At 39.9% G+C, this 15,768-nt stretch overlaps 1 protein-coding gene across 2 annotated transcripts in view; it reads right to left on the bottom strand.

Moving 5' to 3' along the window:
- Positions 1 to 15,768, bottom strand: part of LOC121422425 (hyalin-like) — a 38,255-nt gene that overhangs the window by 14,348 nt on the left and 8,139 nt on the right. For both annotated transcript variants that reach the window (XM_041617458.1, XM_041617459.1), the window contains exons 4-13: positions 8,336 to 8,437; positions 7,054 to 7,302; positions 6,411 to 6,662; positions 5,802 to 6,041; positions 5,021 to 5,290; positions 4,453 to 4,707; positions 3,810 to 4,061; positions 3,075 to 3,320; positions 1,988 to 2,242; positions 740 to 991 (exon numbers count right to left, since the gene is read on the bottom strand). In XM_041617458.1, the coding sequence (XP_041473392.1) occupies positions 740 to 991; positions 1,988 to 2,242; positions 3,075 to 3,320; positions 3,810 to 4,061; positions 4,453 to 4,707; positions 5,021 to 5,290; positions 5,802 to 6,041; positions 6,411 to 6,662; positions 7,054 to 7,302; positions 8,336 to 8,437 (2,373 nt within the window). The remainder of the gene's footprint in view (positions 1 to 739; positions 992 to 1,987; positions 2,243 to 3,074; positions 3,321 to 3,809; positions 4,062 to 4,452; positions 4,708 to 5,020; positions 5,291 to 5,801; positions 6,042 to 6,410; positions 6,663 to 7,053; positions 7,303 to 8,335; positions 8,438 to 15,768) is intronic.

The raw sequence follows: 15,768 nt of genomic DNA, 5'->3' as shown, positions 1-15,768 counted from the left end.
TGACTGAGTGTCCATCTCTTATAATCAAAGTGACTTTTTATGTTGTTGTTTTATCAGGCCTACTGCGCAATGAATAATATTACTACATTTATCATGAACAGCATGTCTAAGTTTGTGGGAAGAGAAAATTAGCAGTAGTAAGTCGATGCTAGGCCTATGCTAGGCCTAGGCCAATGAAAGCATACTTCATACATAAAGATCCTTTAAGAGAAATAACATTTTAAACCCACTAACGTAGGCATATTGGTTTGTTCGTTTGTTTTATTTTAACTCTAACACCGGGTGAAAAGGGGATCAGTAACTGGGGAACTTGTTTGACAGCAGTTATATTCCTATTTGTACATTAACCATTTGACAACATTCAAGATAATTATTTCCAGTTAGGTGCCAATTCCGTGCAGATTCTATAAGGTCACAAATGTTATTTTGCAGTGGTTAAACAGCTTGATGTTATACAAAAATGCCTTCTCTTTAATCCCATAAGACAGCCCAACAGAGTCAAATCTACGAAGCAAGAATGATTTAATACGTTTTAATGGGCTTTGGATCCGAAGCCGAAATAATTTCTATCAAAAACTATCACGGAATTGCGCTCGATATTTTGAGTTGTGATCAAACGCAACTGTGCAACATGCATCAGATCAGGCACAGTGTAATCGTGCGAAACTTGGAATGTAACATTTGCTCGACCCTGACAACCCTTTGAGCCAAACGTTCAGGACTCAGAAGGTAGTCGTACCTTCCATAATGAAAATGGCGAGGGAGCATGATGCGTTGTTTCCACTCTCATCAGCAGCGGTGAAGTTGACCAGAGTGACCGCTCCAGCAGGAAAGAAGACACCCGAGTTGTGACTTCGTGACACTATCATTGCTGTGTTGGACGCATCGGAAATGACAGGATCGTCAAAGGACACATTCACTGGTCCCTGACCGATTTCAGTCTCCCGGATGATGGTTTCTGGACATATTAGCATTGGTGGAGTAGTATCCTCTGCAATTTCATAAGGAGAAAACAAATATTAAAGAAAAAGAGTAATTTTAGAGGCCGACTCCTGAGTAAGGAATTTTGCTGATCAGGGGCCCGTAACATAACGGTTTGTGTGTAATTGGAAATCTGGAACCACTTTGATAGGTTCACGGTCAGTAATGGGAACCAAGTACGCATCCAGCGACCATCTCGATAGGTCATTGGCATTAAGCTACTGATTGTAAACCTTTATGTAATGCAACCCTGATCGGTCGCTGTATGTAAAAGTTATTTCGATCGCTACCATTTATTCACTTTTAAAAAGGAAGGGGAAGGAGAAGTATTTACTTTTTGTGGCTAGTCATCAATTTCTATTTGTATACTGTAATCAATTATGCAATATTATTTTCAATTATGCACTATGTATGTATGCCCTTATTTAATAAGTTAATCATGCTTAGGTAACAAATGTTCATAGTTCATTGAATGGAAGAATGATATCACCTGAATCAAATGAAAACGTTATTTGAAAAGTACCCATATCGTGAACCATTATATGTCTGCAGTATAGTAATGAATACGCAATATTGTAAACCGTTATATGCTTTATGCTAAATATTTTATTTTTTCGACACGTTGTAAGGGTAATCGGTTGTGTTTTAGCTCTTTTAAGAACGTATTGAAACGATATTGTGAAATTGAAAGGGTTCTCAGTCAAAAACATCATAATTTTGTTTTATGATTAGATAATAGTACGCACGTACAGTACATGCAGTTGTTGTAAACATGTTCGCTTCATGATTTTTCTGTAAATTAAATCACTTTCGTGTTTGATTTTGAATAAAAACTTTCTATGAAAGAAAAAAAATGTGTTTGCATGATTGCTCCAGTCAAAACTGCTAGAAAGTTTTTAATATTAAAATAAATCGGCATACTTGTCATGCCACAAACGTCGAGGCCCAAAGTTAAAGCTCTAACAATCCGACTCCTTCGAAATACTCTGAAAGTTGAGTTACTCACGCATTGAAACATTGACAGTGAATGTACAATTGCCAAGATTGTTGCTCATGTCGGTGAAAACGACGGTAACAAGGGTTTGTCCAATATCAAATACCGATCCCGACGGTGGTGTGATGCTGAAAAGAGATGGCATGCCCGATAAGTCTGTTGCAGTCGCCGTGTCATTTGGAAAGATTATTGTGGTGCTGTTAAGACCGAGTTCTACCGTCTCGTAGAAAATGGAAGGACATATAACTTCCGGTGGTGTGGTATCGACTGTTTGGACAAGGACAAAATAGGCATAATGAACTCAGTAAACCCAGTCAATAACCAGCTATGAAAAACGTTCTTAAAAATATTTGCAGTTATTTCTTAACCACCATCCATCAGCTGTTAAGTTATTAAGGAACACAAGGACAGATTACCGGGCCAACGAAGGCAGTAATGCCGGATTGAGTACTTTCAAAACCTTAATTGTGACAAATCATTCTTAAGTTAGGGCAAGAACACATGTAAAATATATAGCTGTCAATAATGATTTCAGTAACAAAAGAGGCATTATTAATCAGGAAGCTCAGCAGAATGATATTTCATAAAGCTTTTTGTAAGCACTTTACCAAAGGCAGGACATGTGTAAGGTCAGCGACATAGAAATGCATGTACTGCACAGGACTGCACATCAGTGTTTATCATCAGTCTTGCTTGAATAGCCCAAGAGCATAAGGCCAAAAAAGAAAATTTTAGGTAACAAGCTGATTTTTTTTCAGGATTGGTCCAGGAATTTGTCTAGAATAACGTACATGTACTAAAAGTCCTCATATATCCTCCTTGATGGTTTTCCGTAATCCAAGATGGCATCCAAAATGGCCGTCATTCACATAAATGGATTGCCCACACTAGACATCCAAATTCGGTGCATATTTCATGGTTTAAAGGTCTATCTTTGATTCGGAAAACCCTTTAGGAGGATTTATGTGAACTTTTTAGTAAGTTATTCCAAACATATTTCTGGACCATTCTTGAAAGAAATCAGCTTGTTACCAGAAATTTCCATATATTAAACCGAATGCTCTTGGCCTAAGCCATGCGTAATATGATCATTACATACCAGCAACAACGGAAATTGGAAAACTGCATTCCCCGATGTTCGCGCCCTCATCCTGGAAGACGAATGTGACATTTGTCTCGCCTACAGAAAAGGCGTCACCCGAAGTGTGACTCTGACTCACGAGGGTGACAACACTGAAATCTGTTGCATTCGCGTTCGGGAAAGAAACATTGATGACACCCTGTCCGAGCTCGACTGTGCGGTTTATTGGGTCTGGACACATAACGGTTGGCGGAGTACTATCAGCTGCAATGAAAATGTTAAAATCATCATCCTCATTAGTATGATGATATTTACATACTATATGTTTCTATATATCCAACGTGTCATTTTTTTTATTCATCACGATTTCTTTATTAGGTTTACTATTGATTTTTACTGTGGGATTATATCCACTTATGTAGTTGTGACTTGTGATTATCTTTACAAGCCTGTTGTGCTTCCGATTCGTGTTACCAATCTTCGTCAAAGTTTTAATATCATTCTCTATGAACATGTCATTGTAAATTTTAAGAGGAGACAAAGTAAAATATAGAATTTCAGGAAAGAATCATTGACGGATGTCAGGTGAGGATCAAGTTTAACCCCCTCAAGGCTTCCAAGAGGGAAGGGGATCAAACACCAACCCCATCCCCATTCCTACGGGCGGGGAGTTTATGGCACATGAAGTCCCCAAAAAGCTAGACCCGCCACTGACACCGGGTAACGCTGCCGTAACAGGTACAAATACCTTACCTCCCCTGAAGAAAACCAGGAAGGAACATGATCCCACGTTTCCTGCTTGATCCATGGCCTCAAATTCAACGATAGTCGCTACACTGACGCTGAAGTTAAAAGGAAAGTTATGGCTTCGATGTGATAGGGTTGCCGTATTGGATTCATCCATGATTTCAGGATCGTTAAAAGACAGTTCCACCGTGTCTGTACCAAGTTCAACTATTTGCGGCGTGAAGGATGGACAGGTTAGTACTGGCCTTATGTTATCGACTGTAAAACAAAACAATTAGGGAGTGTTTTCATGATATGAAAAGAAATGGATTTAAAACTAACACAACATGGATCATATAATACTCTAAAAGGCAATTTATTGCTAACTTAACCAGCGTCCAAGAAGATCTGATGGAAAAGGATGAGTGGAAAAGACTCGAAATTAAAGAAAATGACTTTTGGGGGTGTTCAATGAAATGCCTGTTTTATCAAATAAGTACCACAGCAAACACTACTTCTTGGTTAACAAAAATCAAGAAATATTGTAAGATCTTAAAACTTGTCAGACAACTAGATTCCATCATTTAAATGTTCATGAAACTCTCCTCGGGGAAAGGGAAAAGTATTAGCGCTTCTAACAAGAAAAAAAATCTTCAGGGAATATGCCTACCTACTCCCGCACGCACAATTACATTAAAAGTACACTGTGAGTTCAGTCCGCTCATATCCGTAGCTGTGTAAGTTACAGTTGTGACTCCAATCGGAAAGTTTGCACCAGGGCTGTTATCAGAGCTAACAGTTAGTTGAAAACCGCTATCACTTGCCGTGGGTTCCGTCCATGTCACACTGGTAGATGTAGCGCCAAAAGGAGCTAAGATATCAATGTTAGGTGGACATCCAGAAAATACAGGAGGTACGGTGTCTCCTATAACAGAAAGAAAGGAAGGCTATTGTGACAGAATTTATATTTTATTTTACTTTCAATTTCAGGATAGAAAACCAACGGTTTTGATAAGCCACATTACATGAAAACACCTGGTTGAAATAATCGGAATTGGTTAAAGCATGTTAATCGATTTGTACACCGTCACATAATTTCAGAAGTGAAATCGAACATTCTTTTCTTAATCGTCAAAGTTTTCTTTCGAATTGTTACCCCACTCACATGCTTCGGTGTTTGATCTATATTGTGCCTACTGTTCAGAACTTCAGTCAATTGATATCCAAGCCATACATACCATCGGTTTGGATTACGACAACGTTGAATTGACATGTCCCATTGTTCCCTTGCTCGTCCAGAAAGACATACGTCACAGTAGTTGTACCCACTCCAAAAGAATCTCCTGGGTCGTTCGTAGCTATCTGGATTATATTACCCTGGGATGTGACGTCATCAGTTGCGGATGGTGGTGTCCAGGTTGCTGCCATAGTGAAGATCCCCGGTTCAACAGTACCGGTCACATCGGAAGGACAGGAAGACACTGTCGGTCCCACCGTGTCCGAACGGTCTATCATTATCGAAATTCATTGAAAATAATAAATGTTTAACAGATTATAAACCATTTAAAATATTCTCCGACTGTGGATCTGATTATTCATATCATGTTACTTGTCCAGTCTTGTTTCTATAATCTACACATGTATGAAACCTGGATGCAATTTAAATCTCACTGCGCCGCGGCAGGAGTGGCAGCAGGATATAATGGGGTGGTGTGCACGAATATCCAAATGTGAAGTCATATATTTTTAAAGTTGAAATAAAGGGGACGATGTAGAGCTACCAAGACCAGACATCTCTTTCTTTATCTTTCCTACCTATTCTCCCTCTTTTGTCTCCTTTATTCTACACTTCTTCTTTTTACTGATGGTACAAATCTTAGAGATGGTTTAAATCTACCCCCCCCCCTTGGCACTACCCCCTGCCGTGACGTCATGCAATTAATGGTGCCATATATGCATTCCATAATGTAGAACACTATTAATCTATTTGATTTCCAACTGAATAATAACAAAACTTACCTACGACAAAAATATACAGAGGACACGCGGCTATGTTCCCAGCGGTGTCATTGAAAATATAATATTCAGGCCCAAGTACACCCTGTGTAAAGAAATCTCCAGGACTGCCGAGAGTCGGTAATTCGACTAGGCTGCCATCAGCAGATGTTGGAATAGACCATCTGACTACTGTGAATGTACCACTTATTTCAGCTACAGCAGCAAATGGACAGCCGGATACCACTGGTGGAATATGATCCTCTGTCAAACGAATTTCAAAAGAAAAGTATAGATACAAATGATGATAAGGGATCTATTTAGCATGATCAAGTATGCCCTTATAACTGCCATTGTATATATGTTCGCAAATAATTAGAAAATCCTTCCTGCATAATAAAATGTAAAGGAAATACCGACTTCAGAATGAGTGCATTCTAACACTTCTAATTTCTGTGTTCTATATTCTTTGCTTCAGGTTTGGTGCACTCTACAAAGTGCATCAGAATAGCATCAAAGAGTTATATATATCTTGTAGAATTTCCCAAGCAACTATTGATTTGCTTTTCAATGTGCAAATCCTTTAATACGGGACCTCTCAACTGCCAGAGGAACATGATCCATGACCGATACCTGTAGCTTTTATCCTAACATTAAAGTCGCACGTGGATTGCAGTCCAGCCTCGTCGGTTGCAGTATAGACCACATGCGATGTCCCAACAGTGAAATTATCCCCCGGAGATCTTGTAGAATCCACCGTAACCTGACCATCGTTGTCCGTTGCAGATGGTTCTGTCCATGTTACTGAAGCGGTATCCTCCCCGATTGGCAATTGGTGGGTCACGGTCGAAGGGCAGTTCACGAAGACTGGTGAAGTTGTATCCGCTGTAGGTGAAGGAATAATGAAATGTAACAATTATTGTCAGTTGGGCTATATCCAATCATTACTAAAGAGATCAAAACATTTCTAGCTCTGATGAATATTTCCCAATCCTGAATCCTAAAATATGCATACGATTGTTACCGAAAACATTTTGAACTCGTTAACTGATTGAAAATACATGCTCGCATGCTTGTACTTTTAAGGATGTACATAAAACTAGCCAAGTAACATAATGGTGAGATTTTCTTCTTGTTCTTCATGCTGAGCACGAAGGCCTAACTGCATTTCTTATCAGTAGAAACAGAATATTCATCTTTAGCCAGGTAAAACTTTACATCAATATGAGAAACCAATGTCCTGTACTGTATAACAACTTGAAAAAGAATTGCTAACCTGTTTGGGATACTTCGACGTTGAACACACAAAATGTTGACTGTTGTTGACTGTCTGTGGCATTGTACACAACCTGTGTTATTCCTAGAGTGAAGGATTCTCGAGGATTGTAGTTGGTGACGAGATCGAGCACGCCATCGACGTCGTCTGATGCTGTAGGCTCTATCCAGTCAACGCTAACTGAGACCATCCCGTTCGGAAGAATCACCTCTAGGTCCTCGGGACAATTCTGGATAAATGGAGCTAGATCTGGAAAACAATAGCATAAATGCCGATTATTACGTGGGCGAAGTTGGTCGATTCAGGTAGCACAAATCAATAATATATCTTAATTGAGATCGATTGCTGGTCGGCTTCTCACAAACAGGATTGCAGAGAAAGTGAGATTTGCTCCGGCTAAAATTTGATCTATCGACTGTAAAGTGCTAACATTTTAACTGGAATTTGTAACTGAATGCAAATGCTTCTGTCAATGGCCAAAGACTTCACAGCTACTGATGGCATCGATAATAATGTTGATGAATATTTATGACTATAACATCGGTTCAAACAAAAATAATCATAACCGCACGATATGAGCGCGCAGCTTTTTCTTAACTTAAGACAGATTTGTTTTAAACGCTCAGCCTAGTAAGTTGACGCGATAACTAGCTTTATGTAACGCTTTCAGAATGTAATCAGTAAAGTCACAGTCGCACATAAACGGAAACCGACTTCATACTGATCAAAGCTTAGACATTTTTCTTAATGAAATATTTATTTGATGAATATTTGGAGTCGGTTTTGATTGTATGACTTCCCATTAAGATTTCACAAGTCAGAGCAGCGTCTTACACAGAGTTACGATTGATCCAATCAATCGTAGCTCTATGGGAATCCATCAGTGTCATAATTTTTTACAGGAATTTGAAAAGTGGACTTTGTTAACAAAGGCAAACTCACCAAATTGTCTAGAAAATGAACAATCATTTGTAAATGTGGACATTCCTGACTTTCTATAGTTGTGATTGATCAGATTAATCACAACTCTTTTTAAGACGGATCCCCGATAAATCTCAAGAATATGGAAATTCATCAATGTCCTTTGAAAACAAAAAGCATACTTATTTGTCTGGAAAACGTTGAATGTATGAATATACAGCATTTCTTGAAAATATTTTGAACAAACATGTATTTTAGATTTTTGACGTTGCTGGCGTTCCATAGTTGCGTTTGATTGGATCAATCGCAGCTCTTTGTGAGCCGGGCCCTAGATGTGCTAATATTAAGATAAATCACTTACCTCCAGCTTGCATTACGCATGTGTAAGAATCAGTAGAACCTTGTACGAGGTTACAAGTCTCTCCGTTTGGACAGGGAAAACATCTACAAACATCGCTTCCCTCTATATGGAAAAAAGTGGAATAACTGACAAATCATTTACCCATCGTTTTGTTTTTTACAATGATCATCGAGCCTACGATACACCCAGTGATTGTGCGAAAAAATGAAGAAATCGGTGATATATTGGTTTGAAATTAAAGAGAGTGTAAAGATTGATAATAGAAAGATGCTGAATGACTACTGTAAGGGTTTACAGGCATACACAGTATTGTTTGCACTAGAAGCTTTCATATATATTACTGAGGACTGCTTGATACATGTAAGGAAGGGGAGTGCGACTTTTGGGAAAGCTGCTAAAGCTATGGTCTTGGTTATGAGTTATCTGTAGAATAAAGCCTTTTAATGTTATTGTGTGACTCTAAAACTATCCTGTCTGAAGTCTGGTTCTTGTTCAGGTATTCTACCCCTTTCATTTGGCGTTGTCAGCAGGATTGGATGTTACTGGACAAGGAAGATTTTTATGGATTGTTTTTGGATTGTTTGATGGTTCATTGCATTGTGATTTGTGTAGTCCCTGGTGCTGCACTGACAGTACACAGCACAGTGTGTGTGCAGATATATGTGACTGTATCACTACTATTTATGCACATACATGTGTGTATAGCCATACACACTCAAGGTTAGTGTTGTCTATGAATGATCATGACATTACTCTTTGCTGTGCTATTTCCATTTGACTCATGAGTGTGAAATTAAGTTTGAAATTGTGCCAGTCATTCTAGAATCTGAATCTAGATCTTAAGTCAACCAACCTAGTTACATAAAGTAAAATAAATTAGCAAAGTATAATCTCAATCATTCACTCTCATTTTCTAGCTCCTCACTTCTTCTTGTTGAATGTTCTCCTGACCTTCGACCTTATTCTTTCTTCCTTTTTGTTCTTTCCCCTTTGTTTTTCTGCGCCGCCAAATTAGATGACTGAACGATAGGTCTGTTGTTAGACGGTCAATAATTTGTAATGTTTTATGTTAATTAGAATATAATTCAGTGAGTGAAAACTGAAGTGAGTAAAGAAAGTAAATAACAAGTGTAACTTGCTCTGGATATACAAATCAAACAAATCCTGGGTTATAGGGCCTAGTAACAGATCTAACATCTATTACACAATTAATGGATAGGGAAAATAAACAGGTTAAAAGAATTGAATAAGGAAAGAAACAGACTCTTGATACAAAAGGTTTTAAAATATAAACATTTATTACTAATACTTGAGACTTACGCATAAATTAAACTAAATAAATAAGACTAATCAGTCAAAACGAACACATGAATAAGTAAACAAATAAAAATAAATAAATAAATACAGGTAAATAAACACACACAAGCAAACTCTTCACTCTGGATCTTATAGATAATCTTAAATATAAACACATGGAGTAATGCATAAATAGTAAAAGATTTATTTGAGACATAACAAAAAAAAAAAAAAAAAAAAAATATTCAATTTAACATTAAATATTGGGTTTTGCTACATTCTTACCATGGATCGAAGTACATATTTGAATCACTTTACTGCAGAATACATTGGGAGGTTGTGTGAGTTGAATCATATTGATGTGATTAAAGTAAAAACAAAAGAAGAAAGAATCAATTGCTTAAGTCAGTTACCACAGATGATTGAAGAGACTACTCCATCTAGTGCTCAGCCCAGTCAGACAGGTATGAGTGCTGAAGATTTGGCTCGCTTGATGAAGGAGATGGAGATGTCTCGTTACCAAGAGACCAAGCAGCTATGCGAGTCTCTGATGAAGATGACTGTAAGTCCACAGGCTAGGGTAGAATATAGGTTACCAGGGCTCCACAGACTAACAGGAGATGATGATATATCATGTTATCTCAACACATTTGAACGTATGGCAACAGCGGAAGAGAGGCCTAGACATGAATGGGCTAAATTGCTGGAACCGTACTTGACAGGGAAGGCCCAACAGGCTTTTCACTCCCTGAGCTATTCAGATAAGGAAAATTATGATGCTGCTGTACAGGTTATCCTACGGAGGTATCAGCTAACCCCGGAAGCCTATAGAGTTAAATTCAAAACCGATAGTAAACAAGGTGAAGAAACCTTTGAGGAATATGCAAACCGTCTCCAGGACAACTTCTGCAGGTGGCTGGAAGTAACGCCTTCTACGTTTCACAACCCTGAAGTCAGACGGTGCTTTGATCTGATCATGATTGATCAGTTTTTGAGCACTGTGGTTGATGAAACATTACGGCTGAAACTTAGAGAGCGCAATGAATGCTCACTCATTGCCTTAGCCCGCACAGCAGATGAGTTGCTCTTGCATAGGCGAGCTAATTTAGTAGCTCGCAAAGACGAGGCAAATTTCAGGAAGAAGCATGGTGGTACGACTGATATTCGTCCAAACACTGCTAGTTATTCCCAAGGTCATACTAACTCAAATCCTAACCGCAGAGGAACATTTAATCAGAATTGTTACCGCTGTGGCCAGCTTGGGCATAGGATTGTGGATTGCCCCATGCCACCCCCAGTAAGGTCTGCCAAATACACCTTCACACCCAACACACAAACACCTGCACCAAACACAATACAACATAGTTCAGAAACAGACAACTGTAACTTTGTAGCTCCAGATGAGTTAGTGACTCCTAACTTGTCAGATGTCCCAAAGAAAGGACTACCCATGATGGAACTTGTTCTGAGAGGAGAGACAGAAGCATATGTTAAGACATATGGGCTAGTAGACTCTGGGTCTACGGTTTCGCTCCTGCCATCAGATCTCTGTGACAAGTTGTCTTTACCTGTGACACCTTGCAGTGAGGGTACCACTCTGAAAATCCTCGGAGAAATGACTGTGATTCCACATGGGGTAACAAGTGCAGAAGTAGAGTTCGGGGTTAGTACCTTGCAGGTTAAATTTCAGGTAGTCAAGACGTTGCCAGCTCCAGTTCTTTTGGGAGTGGATTTTGCTCATGCAGTAAAATTGGTATTGGATTTTGGCGAAGGGTGCTTTGGAACCAGTTTCGGGGTTGAAAAACCTGTAAAGTTTCCTATGCTAGGAATGCAGTCTGGAGAGCCAGAGTACCCAGATTATGAACTCGACGAGGGCAGGGATACTATCCCTGTATCTTGTGGAACCAAGTTAGATGTTTCAGCTACTGAGCAGGCAGAGCTTGAGTCACTCCTGGGTGATTTCAAGGATGTTCTTTGTGACATTCCAGGTTTCACAGATATTGATTGCCATCACATTGATGTGGGTGACGCTACACCTTCTCGTTCACATCCTTATCGGATTGGTCCTGAGCGGAAAAGAGCCCTAGATGAAGAAATATCGAAACTCTTGGAATGTGGGAAGATAGAGCCCTCATCATCTCCCTGGGCTTCCCCTGTTGTCATGGTGCCGAAGAAGGGAGGCACTTATCGCATGTGTGTAGACTACCGCAAGTTGAACTCTGTTACAAAGATTGATGCGTATCCTATGCCGTCAGTCGATGACATCCTCCAGTCTTTGCATGGAGCTCAGGTGTTTTCTTCGTTAGACCTGAAAAGTGGTTATTGGCAAATGGGAATGGCTCCTGAAGACCGGGAGAAGACTGCCTTCATTTGTGAAAATGGTTTGTTCCAATTTAAAGTCCTGCCCTTTGGGGTTGTCAATGGGCCAGCTAGCTTTCAGAGATTGATGTATAAGGTCCTTGGGGATCTCATTGGGAGGTGTTGCTATGTCTACCTAGATGATATTGTATGTTTTTCTGGTAGCCCACAAGAACATTACAGAGACCTGAGGGAGGTATTGACCAGATTAAGAGCTGCTGGTCTTACTGCTAATGTTGAGAAATGTCAGTTCTTACATAGGGAGATGAGGTATCTTGGACATTTCATTGGAGCTGATGGCTTAAAGCCTGACCCAGATAAGGTGTCTGCTATCAGAGATTATCCGGTGCCTACCTCTGTCAAGGAACTAGAGAGATTCCTGGGCATGATTGGATGGTATCAGAAATTTGTCCCTGGGTTTGCAGATAAGGCTGCCCCACTATATGCCTTGAAGAAAAAGAATGCCATGTGGGAGTGGACGGACGAATGCACCATAGTGTTTCACAGGTTGAAAGAGGCGCTCATGTCGGAACCAGTGTTAGGATACCCCAACAAGTCTTTGCCGTTTGTTGTTCACACGGATGCCAGTAATGTAGGTCTAGGGGCTATTCTAACTCAGAAACAAGACTCCCTGACCAAGACCATAGCTTATGCAAGCCGGACCTTGTCAAGTGCGGAACGGAATTACAGTACTACCGAGAAGGAATGTCTGGCAATAATCTGGGCCCTAGAAAAATGGAGGCCTTACCTAGAAGGCAGACCATGTAAAGTTGTGACAGACCATCAAGCCCTGTGTTGGCTCTTCAGAAAAAGGAAGCAAGGGGGTAGACTTGCTCGATGGGTACTTCGCTTGCAGGACTACAATTTCCAGGTGGTGTATCGCCCAGGATCCCAACACCATGTCCCAGATGCTCTTTCAAGATGTGGTGGAGGATCTGCAGTAGTTGGAGCAGTCGAGGAAATCCATGCTAACTCTTCAAGTGATAATGACGAGAAATGTGCTGATCCTAACTGCATTTACCCAGAGGATGATGTATTAGACTGGGTGTTCTGTGATCAATGTAGACGTTGGTACCACCAAAGCTGTGTTGGTATCACTCGGGAGGAGGCAGAGATGATGGATCTCTACATCTGCCCTTCGTGCCTACCAGATGAAGCCCCAGGACCTGAGAATGTGGACAATCCGATTCTGATCCCAGAACTTGATGCAACACTATGCCGCGAGGCCCAGAGGCGCGACATTCAACTTCTACCCCTTATCTTGAACTTGGAGAGGGGTGACCTTGACTTCAAACCTGCCCATTCATATGAGATGAAGAATGGGCTTCTGTGGAAGAAGGACGGTCGTTTAGTAGTTCCCAGTGAACTACAAAACGCTGTGATGAATGAGTGCCACAGGAAACCTGCCGCCGGGCACTTGGGACGGCGGAAAACTCTCGCTCGACTGAAAAGTAACAACTTGTGCTGGAGGGGAATGTCTCAAAAAGTCCGCAGTTTCGTCCGAGCTTGCAAAGTTTGTCAGCAGACCAAACCTGTCTACCAGAAGAAAGCAGGTATGATGCTCTCCACATCGTCATCTAAGCCTTGGGAGATTGTTGGAGTAGACTTGATGGGACCCTTTCCCAAGAGCTATGGTGGACATGAACATATACTGGTTGTGGTGGATCACTACAGCAAGTACACGGAAGTGATTCCCCTAAAGTCTTCAAGCAGCCAGGTGGTATCGTGCACATTGGTCCGTCAAGTGTTCTGTCGGTATGGACCCCCCAAGAAACTACTGTCCGACAATGGTCCACAGTTTCGGGCAAGGGCATTAGCAGCAGTGTGTAAGGAGTGGGGAGTGGAACAGGTCTTCATTACCCCTTACCACCCACAGACTAACTGGGTGGAGAGAGTCAACAGAAACCTGAAGTCCATGGTTCAGTCCTATGTGTCAGGGGATCATCGCTCATGGGATGTACACCTAGCAGAATTTGGCTTCGCTTTGAACACTTCTACTCATGATACCCTTGGGACAGAACCAGCACTCCTCATGTTTGGGAGAAGGCTAAACACTCCCCTCAGCAACAAGCTTGAAACTAACCCTTCTGATGGTGTTAGCCAACCCAGTGTGGAGGACATTGTACAGCGTAGTGGACTAGCGAAGGGTAAAACCAAGCAACACTATGACAAACGGAGAAGAGAGAACAATATTAAGGAGGGAGATCATGTGCGGGTCAAGACCTACCCGATATCCGATGCAAAGAAGTGCTTCACTGCAAAGCTTGCTCCCCGTTGGTCGGAAATGTACGTAGTGACCAAGCAACTGACTCCTGTAAACTTTGAGATTGTGAATGAAAAGAATAAGAAAAAAATTCGCATTGTCCATGTCGACCAGCTAAAACTGTGCCCATGACTTCATCGGCAATGGACTCTGAACATTGTGAAAACTATTGGTCGAGTAATTCCTGAGAACTCAGTTATGTAACAAAGGCAGTATATAAACCAACAAAATCTGATGTGAACTAGATCTAATTTACTAAATGAAACTTGCATGCATATATAACTGTATGATTACATCATGTACCAACCATATCGTTCTTGAATACTCAGTTACATGTATACAACAAATCAAAACATCCAACAACCAAAAGAAATGTGTATTGTGTTGAAACTAAAGTATGATTGTAAGCATCTGAACATCATTTGTTTTAAGTCGAAAATACTTCATTGAAACCTCTTTAAATATTTCCAACTGCATGTCTCATTACAATTTAGATACTAAAGTTTTGAAAATTGAGTATGCAAATGTGTCACTGCGAAGCTACATATTACCATGTACAAAATTATGTTGATACTGTTTGTTCTTGATATTTTGTTATCAGCCAGCATTTTTCCATTTTGGATAAATTTTGATTGGTTCTTTTGCTTTTGCTGTTCTCATCCTTCAGCTGCGCTGGGATGTTTTGAGGTGTTTTATTGCCTATTAATGTTTGTTAGCTTTTGGACGGTCAAAAGGATAAGGATATGACACCTCCAGACTTGTTAAATTGCTATTTGCAGTTTCATACTGTACATGTACATGCATGTTATATCTGATTTATTGGGGGAATCTTGTCACATGAATTATTGATAAGACATGTTAATTTATCGCATTTAGTCCTTTGTTTATTCAGTCAAATGAGTATTTTACGCTGATGAAACAAAGGGTAAAAATGCCTGTTAAATTGCTAGCGTCAAGTTCGTATATGAATGTTTTATTGAACTTATAAGTGGAGTATCGTTGCATGTACTAATGACAAGACATGATATTGTATGTATTACATTTGATTCATTGTGGTTAATAAAAACCCATAGGGTTATTTTAGTGGGGGGGAGTGTAAGGGTTTACAGGCATACACAGTATTGTTTGCACTAGAAGCTTTCATATATATTACTGAGGACTGCTTGATACATGTAAGGAAGGGGAGTGCGACTTTTGGGAAAGCTGCTAAAGCTATGGTCTTGGTTATGAGTTATCTGTAGAATAAAGCCTTTTAATGTTATTGTGTGACTCTAAAACTATCCTGTCTGAAGTCTGGTTCTTGTTCAGGTATTCTACCCCTTTCACTACTTAATATACAAAGGAAAATAAAAATGAAAATAAATAAGAATAATACTGTCCTTTCCTCTTTATGACATTCGTCTAGTAGTTCATTTGGATTTAAGTAATCATTATACAATGATACAGATAGATCAAGTTAAAACTTATAGTTTAGTTAATTAAATAATAATACAAGAGGTCGACGTTGGGCATCATT

This window comes from Lytechinus variegatus, chromosome 10 (genome assembly GCF_018143015.1).
Source record: "Lytechinus variegatus isolate NC3 chromosome 10, Lvar_3.0, whole genome shotgun sequence".
NCBI lineage: Eukaryota > Metazoa > Echinodermata > Echinoidea > Temnopleuroida > Toxopneustidae > Lytechinus > Lytechinus variegatus.
Note: the sequence above shows the minus strand (reverse complement) of the source record. Positions and strands in the feature narration are given on the sequence as shown.